This window comes from Rhipicephalus sanguineus, chromosome 5 (genome assembly GCF_013339695.2).
Source record: "Rhipicephalus sanguineus isolate Rsan-2018 chromosome 5, BIME_Rsan_1.4, whole genome shotgun sequence".
NCBI classification, from domain to species: Eukaryota; Metazoa; Arthropoda; class Arachnida; order Ixodida; family Ixodidae; genus Rhipicephalus; species Rhipicephalus sanguineus.
The window spans coordinates 126,765,300-126,789,031 of NC_051180.1; the positions used below are offsets into that span (position 1 = coordinate 126,765,300).

Sequence of the window (23,732 nt, forward strand, 5' to 3'; positions counted from 1 at the left end):
ATCGGATGCTGTGCTTTTTACGTTGGTGGCTGGCTGTATATGTTTGCACGTAGAACATCTTGGACGCCCACAGGGTCCAGACGTTGGTGTAGTTTTTGTTGCGAGTTTTGCATGTACGAGCATATCTTTAAAATTGGCGTTGCGTCTGTAGGCAACCTTAGGCGGTTCGGGGAAGATTTTTTTAAGTTTCTGGTTGGTTGTTAGAATCGGATAGTATTTTGCGAGGATGTTGTTTATGTTCGGAAGTGCGTTGGAAAATTTTGTAGTGAGAAGAGGCGTTGTTGTTGTTGTTGTGGTTTTAGGGCATGGTTTGAGTGTCTCAGTGCGATCTAGTTTTAGTGCGTCCGTGTAAGCCTTATGAAGGAACGCGTTTGGATGGCTTCTGTTTGCTAGTGTTTCTTTTAGGGTAGTAAGTCTGTTTACGTAATCTTGATCCTCTACGCATATGCGACGTAACCTTGTTGCTTGGCTCCTGAAAATGCCCTGTTTACAATGTTTTGGGTGATGGCTAGTATAATCTAGGTATTGTTGCTTGTCAAATGGTTTCTTATACAGCGTAGTCTTTAATATACCATTCTCAAGATATATGGTTGTGTCAAGAAAGTTGATGCTCTCAGCTGAGGTCTCGGACGTGAACTTTATCGTTGGATGAAAGGAGTTTAGGAATGATGTAAATTTAGCTAGATTGTCCCTGCCGTGACCCCATATTATAAGTATGTCATCAATGTACCGAAGGTATGTGTGGGGTTTGTCTGTGCAGCGAGCCAGGAAGTCTGTTTCCAGAATTCCCATGAATATGTTTGCATAAGTGGGTGCGAATGGGGTGCCCATGCTTGTTCCTTGTATTTGCAGGTAGTAATTTTCTTCAATTTGAAGAAAATTACTACCTGCAAATACAAGGAACAAGCATGGGCACCCCATTCGCACCCACTTATGCAAACATATTCATGGGAATTCTGGAAACAGACTTCCTGGCTCGCTGCGCAGACAAACCCCACACATACCTTCGGTACATTGATGACATACTTATAATATGGGGTCACGGCAGGGACAATCTAGCTAAATTTACATCATTCCTAAACTCCTTTCATCCAACGATAAAGTTCACGTCCGAGACCTCAGCTGAGAGCATCAACTTTCTTGACACAACCATATATCTTGAGAATGGTATATTAAAGACTACGCTGTATAAGAAACCATTTGACAAGCAACAATACCTAGATTATACTAGCCATCACCCAAAACATTGTAAACAGGGCATTTTCAGGAGCCAAGCAACAAGGTTACGTCGCATATGCGTAGAGGATCAAGATTACGTAAACAGACTTACTACCCTAAAAGAAACACTAGCAAACAGAAGCCATCCAAACGCGTTCCTTCATAAGGCTTACACGGACGCACTAAAACTAGATCGCACTGAGACACTCAAACCACGCCCTAAAACCACAACAACAACAACGCCTCTTCTCACTACAAAATTTTCCAACGCACTTCCGAACATAAACAACATCCTCGCAAAATACTATCGGATTCTAACAACCAACCAGAAACTTTAAAAAATCTTCCCCGAACCGCCTAAGGTTGCCTACAGACGCAACGCCAATTTTAAAGATATGCTCGTACATGCAAAACTCGCAACAAAAACTACACCAACGTCTGGACCCTGTGGGCGTCCAAGATGTTCTACGTGCAAACATATACAGCCAGCCACCAACGTAAAAAGCACAGCATCCGATTACCTTCACAAGGTAACATCGAACTTCACGTGCACCTCAAACAACCTGATCTACTGCATTGAGTGTGCCACCTGTAAAAAACAGTACATAGGCGAAACTGGACAACCAATTCATGTAAGACTGAACGGCCACCGCGCAGACACAAAGCACAACTTACCAAAAGCAGTAGCCAGCCACTTCAATCAACAAGACCACAATTTCGATCAAGCCAAACTTTACATTCTACAAACAAACTTCCGGTCACCACGTGAGAGGAAATACATGGAATCGTATTTGATACACAAATTTCAATCCCTACACCCATCAGGAATAAATCTAGCTCGTGGTAATTTGGAATCGTTAAAAGCCATAGCATGATTCCTATAATATTAAGAGACATGAAGTACGCTCAGCTTTCAAAAACCTTAACCTATTCGCAAAATAAAATTCCGACCAGCTCCCATAATACACTATCAATATTCTTTTTTAATATCTCTTAACCTTGCATGTAAAAATGTGCACATACGTGTAGATATTATTCTCTTAAGATATTTTCATTTTCTAGTGAATCCGAGCCACGGTTTCCTTCCCCCTTTCCGCGCTCCAAAGGCCGCTTCTGGCCAGCATTGTCACAGCCCTCGCTTTCTCAGGAAGTTCTACGAGTCTTATTCCGATTGTTCCCCCCCGGCCGCCCCTCGTTCCTTTCAACTTTTTTTTTTTTTTTTTTTTCCCCTCTTAGTTGACAGGCGCCCAATTTTTGGAAGCCGCCGACGACACTGGATGCATATGCCAGCCAATTACTTCACCCATTAAGCAGGAGCTTGCTTTTCAGGCAACCCTTTCAATATCACTTAAAGTAGGCAGGCGGCATTTTAAACGTACGCCGCCCGAGTACCTTTTTGTCGTCTGTAGCTGCCTTCCCGACCACCTTCTGCAGCTCCTTGGCGGACATTTAAACGTAAACCGCCCGGTTTCTCTCCTTTTTTTTTTTTTTTTTTCTCCCCGCCTGTAGTTCCCTTCCTCACCACCTTCTGCAGCTCTTTGTGATGGCTGCACTCGTCCTCTCGCTTGGTTGTACCCCCCCCCCTTTTTTTTTTTCTCTCTTTTTTTTTTTTCTTTCTTTGCAGCTACCTTGAACTCTGACATGGCAGACCCGAACGTGTTTGCAAACTCTCTTGAAATGTGGCAAGGGCTTTACTCATCTGCTTTCGAGTTTCTCTCTTTCCAGGCATCAATTACCAACCGCAACAGACACGCCGCCGCTGGACATGACGTCATCACTAACCCCATAAAACTAACACGCCAGGGATGACAAGGCGCCTTTGACAAAGATAGGTCCCCTATCGAAACGTCGGCCAGCCTGATCTGAGGCACTTTCTCCTGTTTTGAAATCTATAACGTGTATCCATCCGTCGGCTCCCTTCTTGATCTTGGACATCTAGTGTCAAGAAACGCAACTATGACGAGTGTAGTTGTCATCGGTTCCATGTGGGACCTGTTTGTGTTATGACAATGTATAGTCGTCATCGGTCATTTTGGTACAAAATCTCATGACAACTATGCCTGTCAACGGGAAGGAAAGGGTTAGGAAGAAAAAAAAACTTCCGTAAGACGAGGAACATTTATCCACGATATCAGTGGGACGATGCTTCACTGCTGCCGCATTAAACTTTTCGGCGAAAAATGTGGACGGAGAGGCTTTCTTTACCCATCCCCATCCCCGACACAACCTCTCAAAATCGCACCGTTTATGGTGTGTGTGTGTGTGTGTGACTGCCACTGGCAGAAGAGGGCGGGAATGCATTTGTGACCGTCGTCGTTTGGTGTGTCCCTCTTTGTAGCAAAAAGCGAGAGAAAACCGGGCGGCCAGTCGCATTCAGAAGTCACAGGCATGTATCGTCTGCTTCTTTGCGTCCTCCTTTTTTTTGTCTCTCCTTTGCCGCTCTGCTGAGGTGGGCAAATATTGAAGCCTTTCTCGGAATGTGTGACACAGTGGCCGACATTCGTAATTTGGACACAATGTCGCATAATATAAAGGAGGCAGGCATAAGAAAAACGAAAGGCACTGACGTTATGCTGATATGTCCAAATTTCACACAAGCATAGCATCTCATGGTACATAGTAGAACCCTGTTGAATTCCTTACGGGACCATGGAAAAAGAAATGCATAACCCCTTAAAAAATTAAATCTGATAATGACTTCCATGAGCGGGATAGCTTTGTTAAATACCTGGGACAGTGCACTCTTGCCATAACAAGTTAAGAAATGTGTGAGCTTTTATGTAGAAGAGCTCTGTATTGGTTGAAAGATCATTTGCACTTATGCTTGTAGTAATGAGACCCATTTCTGTTGAAAGTCACAGTAAGCGAAGTTTATCTGGCACTGAGAATTTTCTCGACAAAGCATTTAATTTTATCACTGTTTGATTGTGGCTGCCAAAGTCCATTTCCACTTGGAACGTTCAGTATTTGCTCACCTGTCACTTTTTTGTTTTCTTTTTCTCCCACCTTGTTAAGTAACGCTGTGTTTGCTCTTTTTGTTTTATGCACCAGCTGTGTTGTAGTCTTTTGTGACTGTACCTGCAGCGCTTATAGTATTTTCTTGCTGCTTTTTAAGCGAGGCTTCATGTTTTTCTTTTTAATGGTTATGTAGATAAGCTCTCTGGCTTTCAGGCTCAGCAGACAATAGTGTCAAGTTTTCAGCTATAATCACTCTAAATTTGAATGTCCTAGAACCAGTTATTCTGATGCGAATCGCAGTATACTTCAAAACTTGAACATTACATAGTTGGTGTTAGCTTCATTACACGTTTACAGCTAAAGAAAGACTAGGACAGTGAAAGAAATTGGAACAGTGCCTGTGCCATTGGATATTCTTTCTCTGTTCTTGTCTTTCCTTAGCAGCAAACATGTTACGCATAAATTACATTTACATACAAGTTGCACTCAGTAAGTTAAAGTATATCACTGTGCGATACATTATGCTAATGTAATATTCAAAAGGTTCTAGAGGTTCTAGAATTGAATACTAAAAAAAAAAAAAAGAACACGACCTTAGTATGAACTGGTAGAGTACTTTAGCAAAATTTGTATATGTGTCTGTTCATTTAGAACAAACAGGTGCAGCGCAGGATTTCTACTGCATGGAACATATTGCTATATGTAGTAGAAAATATACAAATATGCACAAGGCCAATTGTAGAAATTCACACATTGACTTTGCCTACATGTCACTTTGATGTTGCATAATTTCCTGACATATCAAGTTGCTCTGCGTAGTCAGTAAAGGCAAGCTGTCTGGTATCCTAGATACAAAATCAGCTAGTCTAGTTCATACCTTAGTATACAGCATGTTGAAAGCTTGAGGATCCAGGAATCAAGGTTTATAGAACCAGTGGAAACAAGCTCTTTTAGTGCAATTTCATTTCGCCTTCCTGCGCAGTGCATACCACGTTCAGTCGTGCATTGAGTACGCCTTGAGTTGCATTGCTGTTGCACTAAGCTTTGCCTCTGCTGAAAAATGAAAAATGCAGCGTTATGCCTCGTTCTAAAATGGAGTCTCCTCCTGCTGCCAGCTGTCCAGTGCAGAAAAAAAAAGGAAGAAAGCCATCTGATGCAAGTGGCAATGCTAGCTATGCCAATTATGCAGCCATTAGTAGTGCTGCAGCGCACCTTTGTAAAGCTGGAACCACATGGCACAATTTTTGGCACGATTGATGCACGGTGAATGGGTGCGGGTGCCATTTCGATGCAGGCTCCCATGGAAATCGCATAGCTGCTCGGTGACATTGGGAGTAGAAAATAACGTGCCGTGCTGCGCAGCTGTGCCCCCATCCACCAATAAGATTGCTGCACTAGTGCGCGTCACGCTACACATTACACATTATTAGTTCCCTCAATGCCACCAGATGGTGTTCCCCTCTGCGCATCTGAGTAGAACAGCTTGGCAGACCACCCGGCGAAACAGGCACGCACTTTCCCAAATCACTTGTGAAGGAGCATTCGCATCATCGTGCCGCATCGTCATTTTTCACTGTCATAATCTGATGTTAACCATGGACAGAGCATTGTGTGGGATGTCGGCCATCGCCACTATAAACGCAGCATGAAGCGCAGCCAGGCATGGAGATCGCAGTGCAGCCAGCGCGGACATGCTGTGCTTATGCAGGTGCTCGTGTGTCAGTTGTCACGCGTTGTGTTCCCACAAGCGAAAAATGCACCATGCGGTTCCAGCTTAACAGTGTTCATAAGAGACTGCACTCTTATGGTGCGGCGTGCATCTTTCCTGCTGCTTCCATGCGTTTCGCTGAGCTCAGCTGGCCGCTTGCCCGCGCCAAGTCTTGTCCCCTGCGCAAGTGCGGTTGCACAGTTCCCCGTTCGTGCACATGCCTCAGCAACGTGTGTTTGTTTTGCATGGCAGTTGCAGTATCTGTGCTCTTGTGCAAAAGGAGACCATGGGCGTCCTGAAACACCTCCTATAATGGGCATAAAATGTGGCTGATTTTGCGAAGCGGGTAAGCCTTCGAAGTGCACCTCGTGTAAATGGAGCTATCCATGCCCTGCCCATAATCTTGCCAAGCTTTGGTACTTGACATGGCCTCCAATGTTAGCACCTTGACAGTGTTCGACATTGAAGGCTGTAGCATAGGCACAGTGGCATTGTCCTCTGCCACTAGACAGCACCAGTGCCTTCTTAATGGTAGGGTTTTCTGGGCTTTGCATCTGTGCAGAGCCCCCCTGTTCCATCACAACATCTAATGATATCTTGCTACCAGTTTTTTTGTGTATGGCTGTGTCGTAGTATCAGGAAGAAGTGCTGTGCAAGATAAAAGGGCAGAAAGATTCCTGAGTAAATTTTCACGCTCTGTACTGGAAGGTTGGGGATAATGTAAAACTTGGATGTCCATGATACCACTTATAGCAAATGAATAGTTGGTTTACATACCATGTTCCAGAAATATTGCTTTTTAGGACGGTTTTTGTCTGTACATGGTGGGGAGGATATTGAGCAAGATAGCCATGGCCATGATATTTTATCAGCATACGGAATGTTGCTTTGTATTACCCGTAGTTCTATGTTTAGAATAGCACCTTTTGACAAAGTGCTCTGGCAGTGCCGAAGACCTTCCAGCATGTTTTCACAGTGAGGTCACACGGGTGGTCATTGGTGTAGCATATCAGCCCATTGGAGATCACATTGCAGCTGGAATTCTTGGTACAGTCATTCACGTCTGCGTTGTGCAACACTGTGCTCTTGCTGTTCACAGAGCTGTGCCCTTGCCATTGTGGGGTTGGCTTCCTGCAAATCTTTGAAGTCCGAGCTTAACTTTATGCACTGAGATCCACCATGACGAGAGTGCGCTAACTAGCACAAAGTTTGGTGCACATTTGGGAAATTGTAATTGTAAATGAAGTGTAAATTAAATTCAAGCAATTAAGATTGATAATGAGACTTTGGACAGAGCGTTACCTCTGTACTGAGTCAAGATTGTGGACATTATTTAGTACTAGCATAAATCTGTAGGGGAGAGGGGAAATTTATGGAACTGCTGGAGAACGGGAACAGCAGCTGCTGCGCGATGTGGCTGGGTTGATAGCTATGTAGTGAGGCACGGAGTAGTTGCTGCCGTATCTTTATGGCTGCTGTGATTTGTGGCCGCTGTGATTAGTGGTCATGAAGTCGTATCCCAAGACACTGCTACAGTTGGTTCTTAAAAAGATGGAGTGCAAAATTTTTCACTTTCTCTAATAGGTTTAGCTGCACAGGCAACTCGGAACGGCTTGAATGGGTCTTCCTGACAGCACGCAGTGGAGCTTTGTGATTATTAACCCCCTAGAATATGCCAGGATGTGTTTAAAGGAAAAAGAAAGTCTAGGGCATGCACTTTCCATAATTCAGAGGTCCTTGAGCAAAATTTAGGTATCCTGCAGTGTCAGTGTAAAAGCACCTAAGCTTCGAATGAAATTAAGTTCTGACTGGTCTGAAAGCGAGAAACATTTAGTATTTTTTGACAGGTGGGTGGATGTCGTGTATATTGGGGTCATTCCACGCCAAACGTCCCAGCCATTTTGACAACTATCTCAAATGTACTGAAAAAAAATCGTGCCGATTTATTACGTTGAAAACAGTGAATTGCTAGAATATTTAGGAGAGAAAAAATTTTTTGGTCTTGTGGGTGCCTTCCAAATTTACCAGAATGTGACCTGGGTGTTGTTTGTAAGAAAATTTATTCTGAGAGTATTGTTTCTTGTTTTAATACCAAATTTGGTGCACACATTAAGCAAAGGTGTTTGTGTAAGCTGTTTAAAGCTCAATACTATTAGTAAAATTTTTCTGCCATATACGCCTCCAGGAATTTCGCCAAAATGTTCTATGTTTGCATTTTTTCCATTGCGATATTGCGCCTTGTATGAATATACGAGTAATGAATACTTACTCTACAGAAGGTATATTTTGCGATAAAAATATTTTCAGACCCCTTAAGTTTCTAAACATTACGTGAAAAAATCACGAATTTCAGAAAGTCGTCGTTTTGGTGCACATTGACACGCGATTTACACCACGTGGTGCTCCAACTAAAAATCGGCTTTATACCTCAATCGAAAGCAACTAAAGAGTTCTTCTTATATGGCAAGTTTTATCATTACAATTTTCCTTTTAAGGAAGAAAATAATTTTTGATGTTCCCCATTGATGGCTATCTCCCCATTTGGTCACATGGCAGCTTCCTCATTGATATTCCCAATTGCCGTCAATGGGGAACAAAAAAAAATTATTTTCTTCCTTAAAACGAAAATTGTAATGATAAAACTTGCCATATAAGAAGAACTCTTTAGTTGCTTTCGATTGAGGTATAAAGCCGATTTTTAGTTGGAGCACCACGTGGTGTAAATCGCGTCTCAATGTGTACCAAAACGACGATTTTCTGAAATTCGTGATTTTTTCACGTAATGTTTAGAAACTTGAGGGGTCTGAATATATTTTTATCGTAAAATATACCTTCTGTAGAGTAAGTATTCATTACTCGTATATTCATACAAGGCGCAATATCGCAATGGAAAAAATGCAAACATAGAACATTTTGGCGAAATTCCTGGAGGCGTATATGGCAGAAAAATTTTACTAATATTATTGAGCCTTAAATAGCTTACACAAACACCTTTGCTTAATATGTAAACCAAATTTGGTATTAAAACAAGAAACAATACTCTCAGAATAAATTTTCTTACAAACAACACCCAGGTGACATTCTGGTAAATTTGGAAGGCACCCACAAGACCAAAAATTTTTTTTCTCTCCTAAATATTCTAGCAATTCACTGTTTTCAACGTAATAAATCGGCACAATTTTTTTTCAATACATTTGAGATAGTTGCCAAAATGGCTGGGACGTTTGGCATGGAATGACCCATTGGGAATTCTTTGTCTTGGTTTCACTGTTTTCCTCACTTATGTCAGTCTGACTGTTTCATACACCCAAGTTAAAGTGAGCTTCTAGTAAGAAACAGTAAAGCAGAAATGGTGAACCATAAGTGAATGGTGTTTCGCTATGGATTATTGTACCCGTAACTGTGGGTGCAACAGCAGGTGTAACAGCAGGTGCAACAGCATATGCAACTTTTTGCAGTATCTCTTCAGGTGGCTGCGCACAGCTGCTGATGTGTTAGCTCATTTTCTTTTTTTTTCTTTGCAATAAGGTCTAGTTTCTTGGCAGTTGGTACACTGCTGACCCTTCTTCTAATGTTGAACTAGCTGATCCTCACGAGTGGCAATGGTTCTGGTAATTACCATGTCCCAAGTGTATGGCTTCATTTCCCACACCAGATCAGCCAGTGCAGAACTTCTGTGCTGCATGAAAAGGAGAGGGGAACTGCAAGGGTGTACTATTTAGAGTGTAGGTGTGCTCCTTCAGCTCTCTGCTGTACACAGAGGGAGGTACTCTGAGGATGATCAGTGGCACTCTCACTTTGGCAAGTTTTAATGAGAAGAAGGCGGTTCAGCATTCAGGAATAGGGTCCGCAGTGGTGTGATTAAAATGCCTTGGACAAATTTTTTTTGTGTGTGTGGGGGCCACTTTTTATGACTACTGGCAAAACATTGCCATAGATATATTGTTCACTAAAGAGCTGTTGGTATCACAGCCTCTGTATTGAGAAATGCCACTTAACTTGAAGCCACATCATGACTTGTGAATGCCTGACATCATCCTAACCCCTGAGTACGCCATAGTGTAGCATTCGGGAAGGGAGGCACCGATTACTGTCAGTGGCTCCAAAGGAACGACGTGCATGCTAGTTTCACACGGAGACAAACTGACCCATTGGCTGCAGCAAGGGTGTTTAGATATATATATAGTGGAGCGCCCCCTGAGGCCATCCAACAGAACAAAGTACTAAAATATAATCTATGACACGAAGGAAACACAATTGAGCGCCTTTGGCATGGTCATACGAGGTGTTACGTTATCAGGACTCGCCCAAGTCAAGCTGTGGCTTCAACCTGAAGAAAGGTGTTGATTAAGCCGGGCCTGGTACATTTAAGCTTAGGTTGAACTGCGCAAGGACGGGACAAGAAAGGTTGCACACAAGAGTGCAATGGCTTTAAGTTAAGCTGCATTTCTGAATAAGGGATCAAGTGTTTAGCAGATAAGTGTGAGCTGGACTCTTAGGTAAATAATCAGATCACAATGGTAGTTTACGAGTTTCAAGTATTATTGTACAAAGTAAGGGGGACCAAGTAGAACATCTTGAGGGAATATTTGGTTCATTATAATGACTTATTAATGATTGCACAGATCTAGAAGTGGTACACCACACACAAAGAGATGCATGGAAAGTTAAGAGTACGCAACACTGGTGTGCTCTAAAGCGCGGAGCACTTGAGTGGCTCGGGCTGTCGTCGTCACAAGTCTCGTGTCGTAGCTTGGCACAACGCTCAATGCCAAGCAGCTCCTAGCATAGCATAGCCATGTATAGTATAGCAAGGAGGTGGGAAAGGGAAGTGAAGGTGAAGGAAAAGAGGATGGGAGAGGGTAAGCATATCATGGCCATGTATACCAAGGGGTGGAAAGGGAAGTCTGCATGAGGAGGATGGGAAGGGGGAGCATAAGGGTGAAGCGTCGCATAGCCACGTATAGTAAAATATAGCAAGGGGCTGGTAAGGTGAAGTGAGGGGGAAGAGTGATGTGAAGGTGAGGAGAGGGAAAGAAGAGGGGAGAGGGAGCCACTGCATCACAAATGAAGGTTTCCTTTCCCGCCATGGACGCTGAGCAGGTTGCACGCTTGGAACGCAAGCGCGTACTTACTCGTGAACGCCAGTGTTGCTGAAGGGCAGATGAATCACTGCTCCGCACTTCCTGCAACTTTCACGTTAAGTGGAATTACATTGATTTTTTTCGAGTTGGACATTATTATTAAGTCGTTAGAATGGGCACTAATGTAGGTTTCCCTTGTTCTTGGGTTATTACTCACCTTTAAATGCTTTCAAATGGCTTTGCCTGAGAGCAGTGCCTTGGAAAATGAAAGAGCTTTTGTGCAAACTCTGGTGAGACGTCATGGTGCACACCTTGAACAGGACCCCGGTAAGGTCGCGCGCGAGCAGAAGTCGCCACGGGAAGTGGAGCAGGAGCGACAGTGGAAGCAGATCCAGCATGTTCGTCAACAGCAGCAGCAGCAGCAGCAACAACAGCAGCAGCAGTCTCAGCAACAGCTGCCACCACAGCAGCAACAGCAGCAGGGACAACAGCAGCAGCAGCAGCAGCAGCAGCTACAGATGCAGCACCAGCTGCCGCCACACCTCATGGCTGACCAACAGAGACCTGCTGGTAGGGGCTGCATTATTTCATTTTATTTTCTTAATTCCATTTGTTTCCTTTAAAGAGATACTGAGCAAAACTTTTGCCGCCGAGATTTTCAGCCAGACTGAAAGATTGGGTGCTGAAATCGATAGACACGACCTTCATTTCAGACAGAAACAAGAGGAAAATTGTGAATTTAATGCATTTTTCACAAACTGCCATGTGTAGCGGCTGCGCCATGCACTAGAGGAGGTGAAGTTTTAATCATCGCCAGAAACAGACATGCCGGCTGTGCCAGCCGTCGCCCACATCTCTCAACCCGTTCAGCTCCCACTACGGTCCCTAAAACCACTACGAACAGCACCGGCAGCAAACAATGCTCGCCGGTCGGGTAAAGCCCCTAAAGAGTGGGGCACGTCTCAGCACCTTTGTAGAAGGGGGAGAGTGGGATGTAAAGGAGAGGTGGAGAAAGGGAAGTAGCAGGACAGGAAGACGTGCGCCCTATGTCCGCCGCGGTGACTTCGACATCATGGCTCGGGCTGGCGTGCAGCTGCCACGTGCTGACAGTGCTCCAAAAATACAGCAAACTGTTCAAAAGTATATGAAATAAACTCTGTTTATCGGAGCAGTCGTGTCTTCCAAGTTGAATTTCGATGTTTTCGCCATTTTTTCTTATTTTTGTTCAGTATCCCTTAAAGTAGACACACGCTGTTCACAAAATATGTTGGGCCAATGGCTGAAGCCAGTGCAGGCCTGTATTTGCGTACGTTTTGCAGCTGTAAAAGTGAACATGAATGTTACAGTTAGGGGGTTCGTGGCACTGCTGCAGTGCACGTTGTTGTCTACGAAGAGCAGATGTCCTTTTCCCTTTTCAAAACATGACTGTGCGCCATCGCCTGGTCGGAATATCTTGGACAACGTGTATCTGGTGGCCGTGGTGGCCGCCACCAAGAGGTGGCGGTACCACGGCTCTATTACAGAGGTGAAGGGAAGGTTCACTTTTATGGGGAATCGTGGGTGGGTCTTCTGCTGTATTCTCAGGCTGTCACGGAATGTAGTAATTGGTAATCATTACTCTAGATAATAACGCTATTTTGGTGCAATTTGGTAGTCAGTGTCCTCGCATCATAACCCCTCATGAGTCAGTTGATGTCACGCCTTCCCTCAGCAAGTTTCCCTCGCGTGTGTTTTGTGCAGTGGGGAAGAGCCATCAGTCGATGCTGGGAGAGACCTCTCCAGCGGGGTCCCTCTCGCCTTCTGCTCCTTCACCAACTTCCTCACAGCTCATTGGAGCCACTGCTCAGGTCAGTACCACCGATGGACTCATCATCTTCCAGATTATAAGAAAGTGTTAAACAGGGAATGCCACTAGATCCAACGTTTCAACAAGTCCCTTTGCCTTTGTTGTTGGCTTCATGGGGCTGCATTCCCTGTTTGATCATTAGTCATCACTTCAGACCTCCATCTTCCCTGAGAACTTGTCTTGTTCGAATCCTTTCGACTAGCCATCCTCACTCATGTGTGTCACAATATGATTAAAAGAAATTTACTTGTGTGGATGCTTTGAGATTGGAAGTGCCCTCTTTGAAGAATTAAAAAAGAAAAGAAAAAGGTGTCCAATGCGCGGGCAGTCTTTAAACCTAGGCCCTTGCAGTCGCAAGCTCAACTCTACTCTATGTATGACAATTCCACGCATGTGAGATGTCCAGATGCCATGTCTTGTTGTTTGTAGGCTTGTGTGAAGAGTAAATTTTAGGTTCGAAGCGAACAGTGATTTAGTCGAGTAATTTCGAATCGAACTTGAATAGTATATATCACATATTATAAAGGAAAATGAGCATATCTGTCATGACCCAAGTAACCTGCTCAATATATATTTTTTTTTTATTGAAACAAGGCATGTGCAAATGTCGTTCTTTTTGGTTCAAATGAAGTGGAACCAGCTTTGAATAGTAGCAGGATTTGACCTTTAGTAAAGCGCAAATGATAACCTGTAAAATATGTTACGTTTCATATTTACTATACTTAGAGCATATGAGCCAGTATAACAAGCTTTTAAACTTAAAAAATAACTAATCGATGGGAGAGTAATATGTTATTTAACCTTGAAGTGGGGCTTCACGGTAGGGCAGATTTTCCCTGGAAAGGTGTATTCACGACATTGCACCCCTCCACTGCAGTGAAACTGTCTTTACAGGGGCTTACATGCGGACTAATATACATCTATTTGTTCACTTCAAATCGAAGTGAATTTGAATACTTTAATATTCAAAGTGCTCGAATATTTGCACAAGCCTAGTGATTTGTGTTGAGACATTGGCTGAAGAAGTTGTTCCAGTGCGTCTGGAATGTTAAATGCAACTTGCTCTTTCAAATTGCTTTGAAGTTCACAAAAATGCAAAATTAGAAGTTATGAAGCGCTACAAAATGCAAAATTACCTCCTTCAGTGTCTTCCAGATTGCCTAATAGCCCGCTGCAGTGTGTTCCAAAATGGAAATCCTACTGCTCCTAAAATTGCTCCAAATCGCAAGCCCTCGGTAGCATCGCTGTTATTAGCGTGAAGCAACCTTGCGGTTAAGCATTATTTAGGCAACGGTGCTCAAACCTTTAGCAGTCTGCATTGACATTTTATACATTAAAAAGAAACATGCACATGCGCACAAGTGGACACCAAGCATAGAGGCACAGGAAAAAAAAAAGATTAATATTTTCTTCTTCCAATGTAATGTTCTAGGTACTTATGTAAACTAAAAAAAAAACTATTTAACCTGTTCACTGATCTATAGTCGGATACAACTTTAGAAGTCAGCGGCATCTCCTCCTCAAAGACGGATGAACACAAGCCTGCACCAATGGGCGTGCACTCGGGACTGACGTCATGAACGGGACGGCCAGTAGCTCCGCCTTCAGAGAACAATGGCGTGTGCATGAGTGGGACTATTCCTTTGGTCGCGGAGGCGATCGACTGTCGCGCTTTGGTCGTCTGGGCGGGGCCTCTCCTGACTTCTTAAGTTGTATCCGACTATAGACTGGGATGGTCATAACCCCAGTTAAATGCCAAAACTGCTCCTCATTTTTGTCGGTTACAGAGCCCACTGTCTCCTGCACAAGCGCAACGCTCACCCGGCCCTGTGCGCATGCCCTCGGCGCCCGTGAGCCCCCTGATCCAGGTGTCTCGGGTGCGTCCCCCCATTGACCCCAGTCGCCTGCCTCCATCGTCGCCAGATTCCTATGGTCCTGCCCCCGCACCCCCGCCTCCTCCACCACTGCCAGGGCAGTCGGGCGGACCAGAACGCTTTCTCCAGCCACTCAGACCCCCCGGGATGGCCGCACCGCCACAGCGAGGCCCACTTATGCGCCAGCCCTCCCAGGACGAGGCAGCACCACCGCCTCCGCCACGAAGCACGCCTCCCCACACACCCTCGCCAACTTCCAGGGCCCCTCCTTCCATGGACCCGTATGCCCAGATGCCGGGCACACCAAGACCAGCTCCGATGTCCGATGGAGGCTACCATCCTGGATATGCGCGATCACAAGCTGCAGCAGCAGCGGCAGCGGCAGCATCGAGTGCTCCGAAGATGACAAGGCCCGCAGCCACTTCTGATCCGTATGCTGTGCCGCCTGGAACACCCATGCCTCCGGCGTCTATGTCCGAGCCACAGCAGCAGCATCCGCAATACTCCCCACAACAAGGTTACGGAGCAAGTCCACGAGCAGCTCCACAAGCCACACATGTGAGTGGATGTAACCGTTTGCAAGATTAATAGTGTATTGGTGGTTTGTTTGGTCTTGCATGGCAGTGGTGTTTATATTTGGTGCTTGCCATAACAAGGTCTCACTAAAAAAAGCAGGTTTCATTGTAAACTGGGGTGCCCACCTGTGTTATTGTTGCACGGTGGCTATAAACATCAATGCAAAGTAGTGGCTAGTAAGTGGCCAACAGTATAAATAGTCTGGCAAAGATAACAATCAAACAATGTGTGTCATTAAGGCTTCAGCACACAGATACCTCTTAATACCAGAAACTTTTTGCAGGCTTCCATGGAAGTGCTCGCAAGTCCGCCACAGCCGCACACCCCCCTTCAGCAGCAGCAGCAGCAACAACAGCAACAACAGCAACAACAACAGCAGCAGCAGCAGCAACAGCAACAGCAACAGCAGCAGCAATCATCACAACAGCCACAGCGGTCACCACAACACCAGCCACAGCCAATTCAGTCTCCCTCAACATCGCAAGCCCCAGAGCCCTTTGGAGGCTCGGCTGATCCTTACACTAGGCCTGTGGCGACGCCGCGTGTGCCATCCTCTCCGAGTGCGGGCACGCCTCCGAGTGCTGCTGGAGTACGGCCTGAGGAAATGGTCATTGGTGGGGAGCAGCAGGTGCTAGCCCGGCAGCAGCTTCGGGACTTGCTGCAGCGCCAGTTGAAGAAGGAACAGCACTCGGTTGCACCACCACAGTCACCTCTGGGACCTCCACAGCAGAAGCTCCCTCAGCAGTGGCCTCCGCCACAGCAAGCCATGCAGCTGGGTTAGTGCTGTCTGAATGCTATGAACTGTGCACATTGTAACTGTGTTAATGTCATCTGCGTAATTTGTACAGTATGAACTTGACTAAAATATGTCGGCGGGCTAGTTGGTTAGTGGGTTGGTGGGCTAGCAAGTGCGACATGACATGGACGTCGAAAGAAAGACAAGGACACAGTGCTGTGTCCTTGTCCGTTTTCTTTCGACGTCCTGAAGATGCGTAGCCTTCCCTTAATTGCCAAGAAAAGTGGTTCACGAGAAACATTGTCCAGTCTCAATATTCAAGCGCATTGTTGAATTAATGTTGCATAAAATCACAGTGTAAGTTTCAAGCTGCAAATATCCATTGGTGCTAGCACATGCACGCTCCGGCTCTCTAGCTTTGCCTGCATAACCACAGAAAAATTTTGCTCAAGTGTAGGTAAAGGTAGCGCAAAAGGAGTTGGCAGTGAACCTTGCCTCCTGGGAGCACTCCAATCCGAAATTTCGATTTCACCCATATCTGGACCCATTTGAAAAATTCTTGCGGTAAGATGCTCCCTAGGTGATGTCCTACAACTTCCTGTGTTGTAGGACATTGTAGGACGACTGAAATTTCTAGTGAGGCCTGATGAGCTACGTTTTAATGTGCGGTGTGGGTTCCGTAAATGGTCTGTACGCTTCTGTGGTTGCCTGTCTTCATGAATTCGCAGGGATGACTGCATTTGGGAGAAATACCCCATTACTATTCTAGAGGTCATAGCACCTGATTTTTAGCATAAAACTGTTTTTTATTTATTGACATCATCGATATGTCTCATGTAAGGCACATTTTTCCTGTAAGGCATTGGAAAGGTTGTAGTTCTACTGGCTTGAATACTAATGGGTTGTTTCTTCTGAATGTGGTCCACCATGTGCATGAACACAGCTATTTTAAAGGCTGAGGTATCTAACTAAAAATGGTGTCTGTATGGTTTTGTAATGATATTTAAGAAACAGAACTCTAACATTATGTCTTAACATTCTTTTGAACAAACATTTTCGGCCCTTGTTCCCATGTAGGCATGGCATTGCAAGGGAACCGAATAGCCATGGGTGGACCTGGAGAACTGGGATTTCGCACTCCGCTTCCCCCTGGAAGCATGGCTTCCCGTAAGTTGGTGCATCGCATAATAATGTTGTGCTGCAAAGTATGGCACCCATAAGTGTTACAGTAGAACCCCGCTGATACGTTTTTGAAGGGACCGTAGGAAATAAACGTAAGAGACGGGAAACGTAAGAGCCGAAAAACAGGAAAAACGGCAAAATATTTAGTGGTACAGAATTTTATTTCAATTCTTACGAGCAGCACGAAAATTGGCGCGCTCAGCCGCGATCTAGTCGATGGATAGAAACGCGGAGCTTAGGACGGCCTCATCCACAGAAATGTAATCAACGTATGTGATTTTTTTAACACCAACAGCTGTAGGTATGAAAGAACTAAGCACACGCAATCACGACCGGTGCGGCGAGTCCGACCGCGAACCGCACGCACGACCATGCGAGCTCCAACCAGCTCGAACTCCTCCCGTTCTCCGACAAATAACGATGATGATGAGTCTACGCCAACGCGATGGCAGAAGTGAATGCCAATCTCGAAGGCCTTGCTTTCGCAAGCAATTACGTCATACACGCCATGTTTGTGCAGTACAAGTCTCAAAGGCTATGCTTTTGTCAATAGTAAATGCCAATCTCGAAGGCCTTGCTTTTGCGAACAGTTACGTCATAGACGCCATCTTTGCAATTTGAATCTCGAAGGCCATGCTTTTGTTTGTATCAATTGAAAGATTCTGTTGCTTGCGCCTCTCATGCGGCTAATATTACGGTCAAACGAGGCCAAGCTGCGTGAAAATGCACCATGGCCGCTCTCTTTGGTAGTCACTCGGTCGGCTCCGAGCGCACTTCGCGACGTATCATACGGGAACGGTCCGACAGTTACGACGTAACAGCGGGGTTCCCAATACATTGTATCCTATGGGAGCTATGCCGGGACCGGCGGAAAACGACGTAACAGCCGGGAAAACGCAGCAGTGAGGAACGTAACAGCGGGGTTCTACTGTATTTTTTTTTGCCCAATGGGGATTTCACATCTCTTAAGGATCCTGGCCATAGTGGCCGCATCTCATGGGGGACTGAATGCAAAAACGGTCATGCATTTATATGCATGACCGCTTTTGCTGGCCATGTTTATATGCATGGCCACGTTGTTTTTTCTTTTTTTACACTCCCATGCGAAACATGTCAGCATGGTTTCGCTGTACATGGCGTTCAGTGGACATGAAGTTATTGAAAGGCAAATACTTCGTTATATCGACAGTTTTGTTACATTGAAACATTGAAGTTCGTTGTAGTGAGGATTAACTGCACTTGCTTACCTTAGCTGTGCACTCCATGCACAATGCATTTCCCTTCTGCAACAGAAGAAAAAAACAAAAAGGGATGCTTACGTCTTAGTCATTGTTGGTCGCGATGAAGAATAGTTAGAGATTAATCAGCACGTTGTCCTTACTAATGCTCCATGTGACAGTTTTGATGTTGTTGAGAGCGGTGCATACAGCCAAACCTTCTGCATGACAGGGACGGGTGTTTTACATGCAGGCATGGCCTCTGTTGAGCAGCAACAGCAGCAGTTGCAGCAGCAACTGCAACTACAGCAGCAGCAGCAACAGCAGCAACAGAAGTCCCTGACCCCACAACAGCAGCAGATGCAGTCACAGCAACAGCTGCAACAGCAGCAGCAACTGCAGTTGCAGCAACAGCAGCTGCAGCACAAGCAACTCCAACAGCAGCAGGCACAACAACCAGCTCAGCAACTCCATCCTGGCCAGCAGGGCTTCCCGCACGGTGGCATGCCAGCCGAGCCAAGAGACCTCCAACAGCAGCAGCAGCAGCAGCAGCCACAGCAGCCAGGGGCCGTGCGGCCTCAGCTGAACGATTTGCGACTCCGCATGATGATGCAGCATCGACAGGAGGCATTACGACGGCATCAGTGGTCAAATCAGATGCACCCGCACCAGCAGCAGCAGCAGCAACAACAGCTGCAGAGACTGCCACTAAATCGCCTCGAGCAGTTTGACCCGCAGCGAGCGGCAGCCATGCAGGCACAGCACCTGGGCATTCCACCGCAGCACATGCCAGGTGATCCTTGAGTTTACCAGAGGTTTTGCTCGATTGGGGGGCATTATTGCACAAGTGTTTCACTTTGCAAACATTCGCTTGCTCTCGTTGACTTGCGGGCTCAGACTTTAGTCAGCTTAGCAAGGCAAAGAAGCAAATCAAATGCCACCTACCCATTGGTGTTGGGTGCCTATGTGAACACTCACAAAGCTACATGCTTGCACAATCATAGCCCTACTATACAGCAGGGCTTCATCTATATGTTCCTGTTGCATATTCCCAGTTCTTATGCTGTGGTATGCCTGTACCGATTAGTTACATAGGGTTATGTGTACAATAAAAGTTAGTTGATTTGAAAATCAAGGGGGTGCCTGCAAAGTTCTAATTGAATGAAGCGTCACTAAGTTCAAATTATCGAAAAGTTAGAATTAAGGAGGTGTGAATTAACTAGCTTTTACTCTATTAGCTCCTTGTTACTTTGGCATTGATTGTTCTTAGGACTAATAACTGCGGTGGGGCACCACCAGTGCTCTGTATTCTGTTGTACCCACATGTACCACTATGTTTACATCTCCTATTTTCACATTCGTTAGGGACATCTTAGACCCGTCTGACTCATTCTGCAACATTTGCTTTTTCTTGCGGTTTCACTCACAGCCTAGTAAAGGACTCGCGCAGGAGTATTTTTAGCCTATTGATGCCTGAAAAAATAGGATGCCTGTTTTACCCACAGGAGAGCATAACCAGCATTAAATTCTGGAATGGTTATGTTTTTGCTGGACAACCCCTTTGAGAAAACTATTGTCAGTGCAGTAAGGTACAACATTATTGTCTAGTACAGGCAAAACCTGCAAACATCGAAATTCTCGCGACAATGAAATAATTTCCTGTCCCCGCCGAACGGCCATACGATTGAATGCACAGTATACAGTCGCCAGCTGATTTCTCGGACTCCAAAAATTTGGACTTTATGGATATTTTGGACTTTATAAATGCACTGTCAAGGTTCCCATAGAACTAATGCATTTTCGCGACTGATTTTTCGGATGAATTTACACCCTCAAGTTGAATTTTTTGGACTATATCACTCGTTTGAGTCATGCCGCTCGATTTCGAGAGCTGCCATGTTGGATTTTTCACTGGCTTGGTCAAGTTTGGCTTCCAGTGGTCTGTTGTGTAGCCTCCAAGACTGGGAGTGCATACAGTCTTCGAGTTCCGGAGGCCATGACTGCTCTTCCTTCGCTGACAAAACACTTTAGGGGACGCTACCTTTTCTTTTTCAGTCAGCTTTATCGTCATCGTTACTACGCGGGTAGTGTTTTTTTTTTTTGCGGTTGTTTTCTTGGTTGTCATTTCGCACATGGACGTATTGGTAATGTGTCAAGTGTGTGTTTAAGACGTTGTGCACATCACATTTTCTCTCCCTATGCGGTTGCTCAGTGGATACGGTGCTCATCTTCTGAATTGAAGCACACGAGTTTGATCGCGGCCGCAGAGGTTGCGTTTTGATGGAGACGAAATGATGGATGGCCATGTACTGTGAGTGCAGGTTAAAGAACACCTGCCCTCCACTACTGTGTCGTGAAATTCCACAAACCTACAGACCGAGACGTTGTGTGCTTCTTTTTGTGTCCAGCTTCGAATTTTGTGTGCTTTGTGCCATGAAGACATCTCCTATGCCACCCGCAACAGTTGACGGCAGCATTTGCCAACGCGCTGATGACGTCACTGCATGGAGGAAGGAAAACTCAGGAGAGGCCCTATCGTATCCCAATGCATTGCGAAAAGTGTGGCGGAAGTGACGTCAGATTTATGGGGCAAACAAACCGGTATGGGGCAAACAAAACAGCAGACGCCCCGCGGCGTGCTCTCCGCGGTGGTTCGCTTCTGCTCAGATTTGTAGTCCCGGCGTAAACTTAGCGCGTATTGTGCGGTTTGCACGTAGTAAAACGTTGCAAGCAGACGTTTACCAGGCTGTTCGTGCGTGGCAGGCCCGAGCGAGCGTTTTTGTGCAACAGTACAGAAAGTACCGGTACGTGCCGTAATCAAAAACATTCAGCCCCTGCATCATTGTATTCGAACTCACCTAGCAGTGACTTACGCGTTCTACTGGGCGTTAGATCTCTCTTTTCCGTTCTCGTAGCCCGATTGCCCGATTAGCGGTTACGGCGCAACGCCAACCTATAGTTGACGTAACTTCACGTCGAAAAGAGGACACCGCTGAATTGTATAGGCGATCGTGCACGTAAAGTTTGTAATTCCAGTGCGCACACAACACAAGCACGCAGCGAGCGCACACCGAACAATACATACATCACGTAGTCCGATAATAACAACAAAAGTTTATTGCCCTTTCGTTGAACGACACAGCCTCTAAAACGTACGATGCCTTCAGCGCATGTTATGCACGGCGCGTCAGACGCCAAAAACAAAAGTTCACATGAGTTCTGAGTTAACAGAATGAGTAACAAGCAACAGAGCGCACATCCGTGAGCTTCGCACGCAAATACCATGCCTTAGTGATCAGCAATGAAGCGAACGTATACGTACACATGAAAAGTGACACCCGGTACTGTCCGCGTGCACGCGATTTGCACCGGGTATACGCAACAGCTGGGCATTGCGTAGCTTTCCTAAAGAACACACACAAAGAGCAGCATGCGTGAATCGACTACACCGCTCACACGGCAAAAAACAAACAAACAAACAAAAAGGCTGCAAAGTTTCGCGATGCGCGCATGCGCTTGCAAACATCGAGACGGAAGTCGCGAAATGTTTCGCTGCGCCTTCGCTAGGAGGCAATGCGGGTGTTTGCGATGTGGAGGCTTCACGAATGTGACGTCAGGGCCTCTCCTTAGTTTTTCCTTCCTCCATGCGTCACTGTAGCCCAAATACAACCAAATCTGCTCGTCCTCAAGTGTAGCATGAAGCAGGGCATTATTGGAAATTTTCTTTTAGGCTGCTCTAATCCAAATAAACTTCATTTTTATGTCCTAACAACTTTATCGGGCTGCTGTGCACGAGCAAAGCCATTCGCACATGTAAAGTTTTTTCTTATTGTTCGAAGAATGGGTCTGGGACTCCTTTTGACGATTTTCTGTGGCAGCTGTACAGCAATGTGGCCAATTAGCAATGGGGGAGTGATTGCCATGTCTACGTTGGCGCGTGTGAATTGGACGCTTTCTAAACGATGAGGGTGTGTTTTGGAACGCACGATGACGATGTCACATAATACAACTTGCTGCGTTGCAAAGGAAGATTTGCGCATCTACTGCATGGAAACGGTCGACGAGGCAAGCTAACCGAATTTTGGCATTAAATTTTCATTTTACTGAATGTTTCTTGATTTGTAGTGTATTATTTTTCAATAACTGAATTCTCGCGATAGCGAAAATGTTTCGGTTTCCCCGTCGATTTCATTATTGCGGGCTTCAACTGTACATGCACCTGGGCTGAAATTGCCTGTTCCCTTTGCAGGGCCAAGGTCAGCGATGTTCAGGCCGCCATCCTCCGGATTTCCAGACGGTGCTCTGTTGTCCAAGGAAGGGAACCTTATTCAGGGTGGCACCTTCCCTGCACAGGGCACTTCACAGCAACAGAGCATGGTGGGCAACATCATGTCGGGGGAAGGCCAGCCTGGTCAGAGTGGCATGTCCGAGCCACCGCAGCAGCCACCTCAACACCAGCAACAACAGCAGCAGCAACAGCAGCAGCAACAGCAGCATCAGCAACCTGCCCGAGCTGGCGGTATGAGTAGCGCTGATGCTGCTTCGTCTGCTGCTGCTGGCGCCAGTGCTGGCTCGGAGACCCTGGAATCCCAGCCGGCAAAGAAAAAGACTGCGGGGGACTTGGTGAAAGAAGTCGAGGCACAGGGCACTGAAGACCCAGACGATGGTGGCGGAGACATGGAGGATGATTTGGATGATGACGAACTTCTGGGTGAGTTGGATGCTAATCTGGGCTTTAAGGATACAGTTGGACCTTGTTTTAACGATGTCCTATTGTTGAAGCTACCTAGAGCAGCAGTAGAGTCAACATCCAATTTTTCGGACTCCATAAGGAATGCGAAATCGTCCGAAAAATTGGGCAGTCCGAAAAATCAAATTCATGCTATTTTTATTTAGCTCAAGCGGTCAAATCGCCACAGCCACATACAAAATACCTTTAATGCCTCCCAGTGCACTTATGAGGCATGTTGGTGTGCGCCCAGGCACGCAAATACATTCGGTACGTGCCGCGAACCCCACATTAACTACGTGCCAACTGCCACTTGCAGATTTCCGTCTCGTGATTAGCGTCGCTGGTGCCAGCAAAGTGTGGAATAAATTACAGCTCTCTCGCATGGAGCGTTTGGAAACAATGACGCGGAGCACAAAGACTGTAGCGGAAGAGCGGACGACTTGTCCGGCTTTCCCCGATGCGTGTGCGCACGTAAACGATGCACACACGCATTGCCGAATCTCCACCGATATGCAGGATTTGCTGCCGTGTGGAGCCGATCATTTCTAGTTTTGTGCAGCACATCGCCAACTAAGCTGACAACGGCACTGTACTGTTGCTG

At 45.8% G+C, this 23,732-nt stretch overlaps 1 protein-coding gene across 1 annotated transcript in view; it reads left to right on the forward strand.

The window, feature by feature from the left end:
* LOC119394955 (histone-lysine N-methyltransferase 2C) overlaps window positions 1–23,732 on the forward strand; it is a 62,126-nt gene that overhangs the window by 29,522 nt on the left and 8,872 nt on the right. The window contains exons 10-17 of the mRNA XM_037662251.2: window positions 3,557–3,604; window positions 11,289–11,538; window positions 12,709–12,815; window positions 14,602–15,246; window positions 15,548–16,040; window positions 17,078–17,167; window positions 18,653–19,192; window positions 22,649–23,110. Of these exons, the coding sequence (XP_037518179.1) occupies window positions 3,557–3,604; window positions 11,289–11,538; window positions 12,709–12,815; window positions 14,602–15,246; window positions 15,548–16,040; window positions 17,078–17,167; window positions 18,653–19,192; window positions 22,649–23,110 (2,635 nt within the window). The remainder of the gene's footprint in view (window positions 1–3,556; window positions 3,605–11,288; window positions 11,539–12,708; window positions 12,816–14,601; window positions 15,247–15,547; window positions 16,041–17,077; window positions 17,168–18,652; window positions 19,193–22,648; window positions 23,111–23,732) is intronic.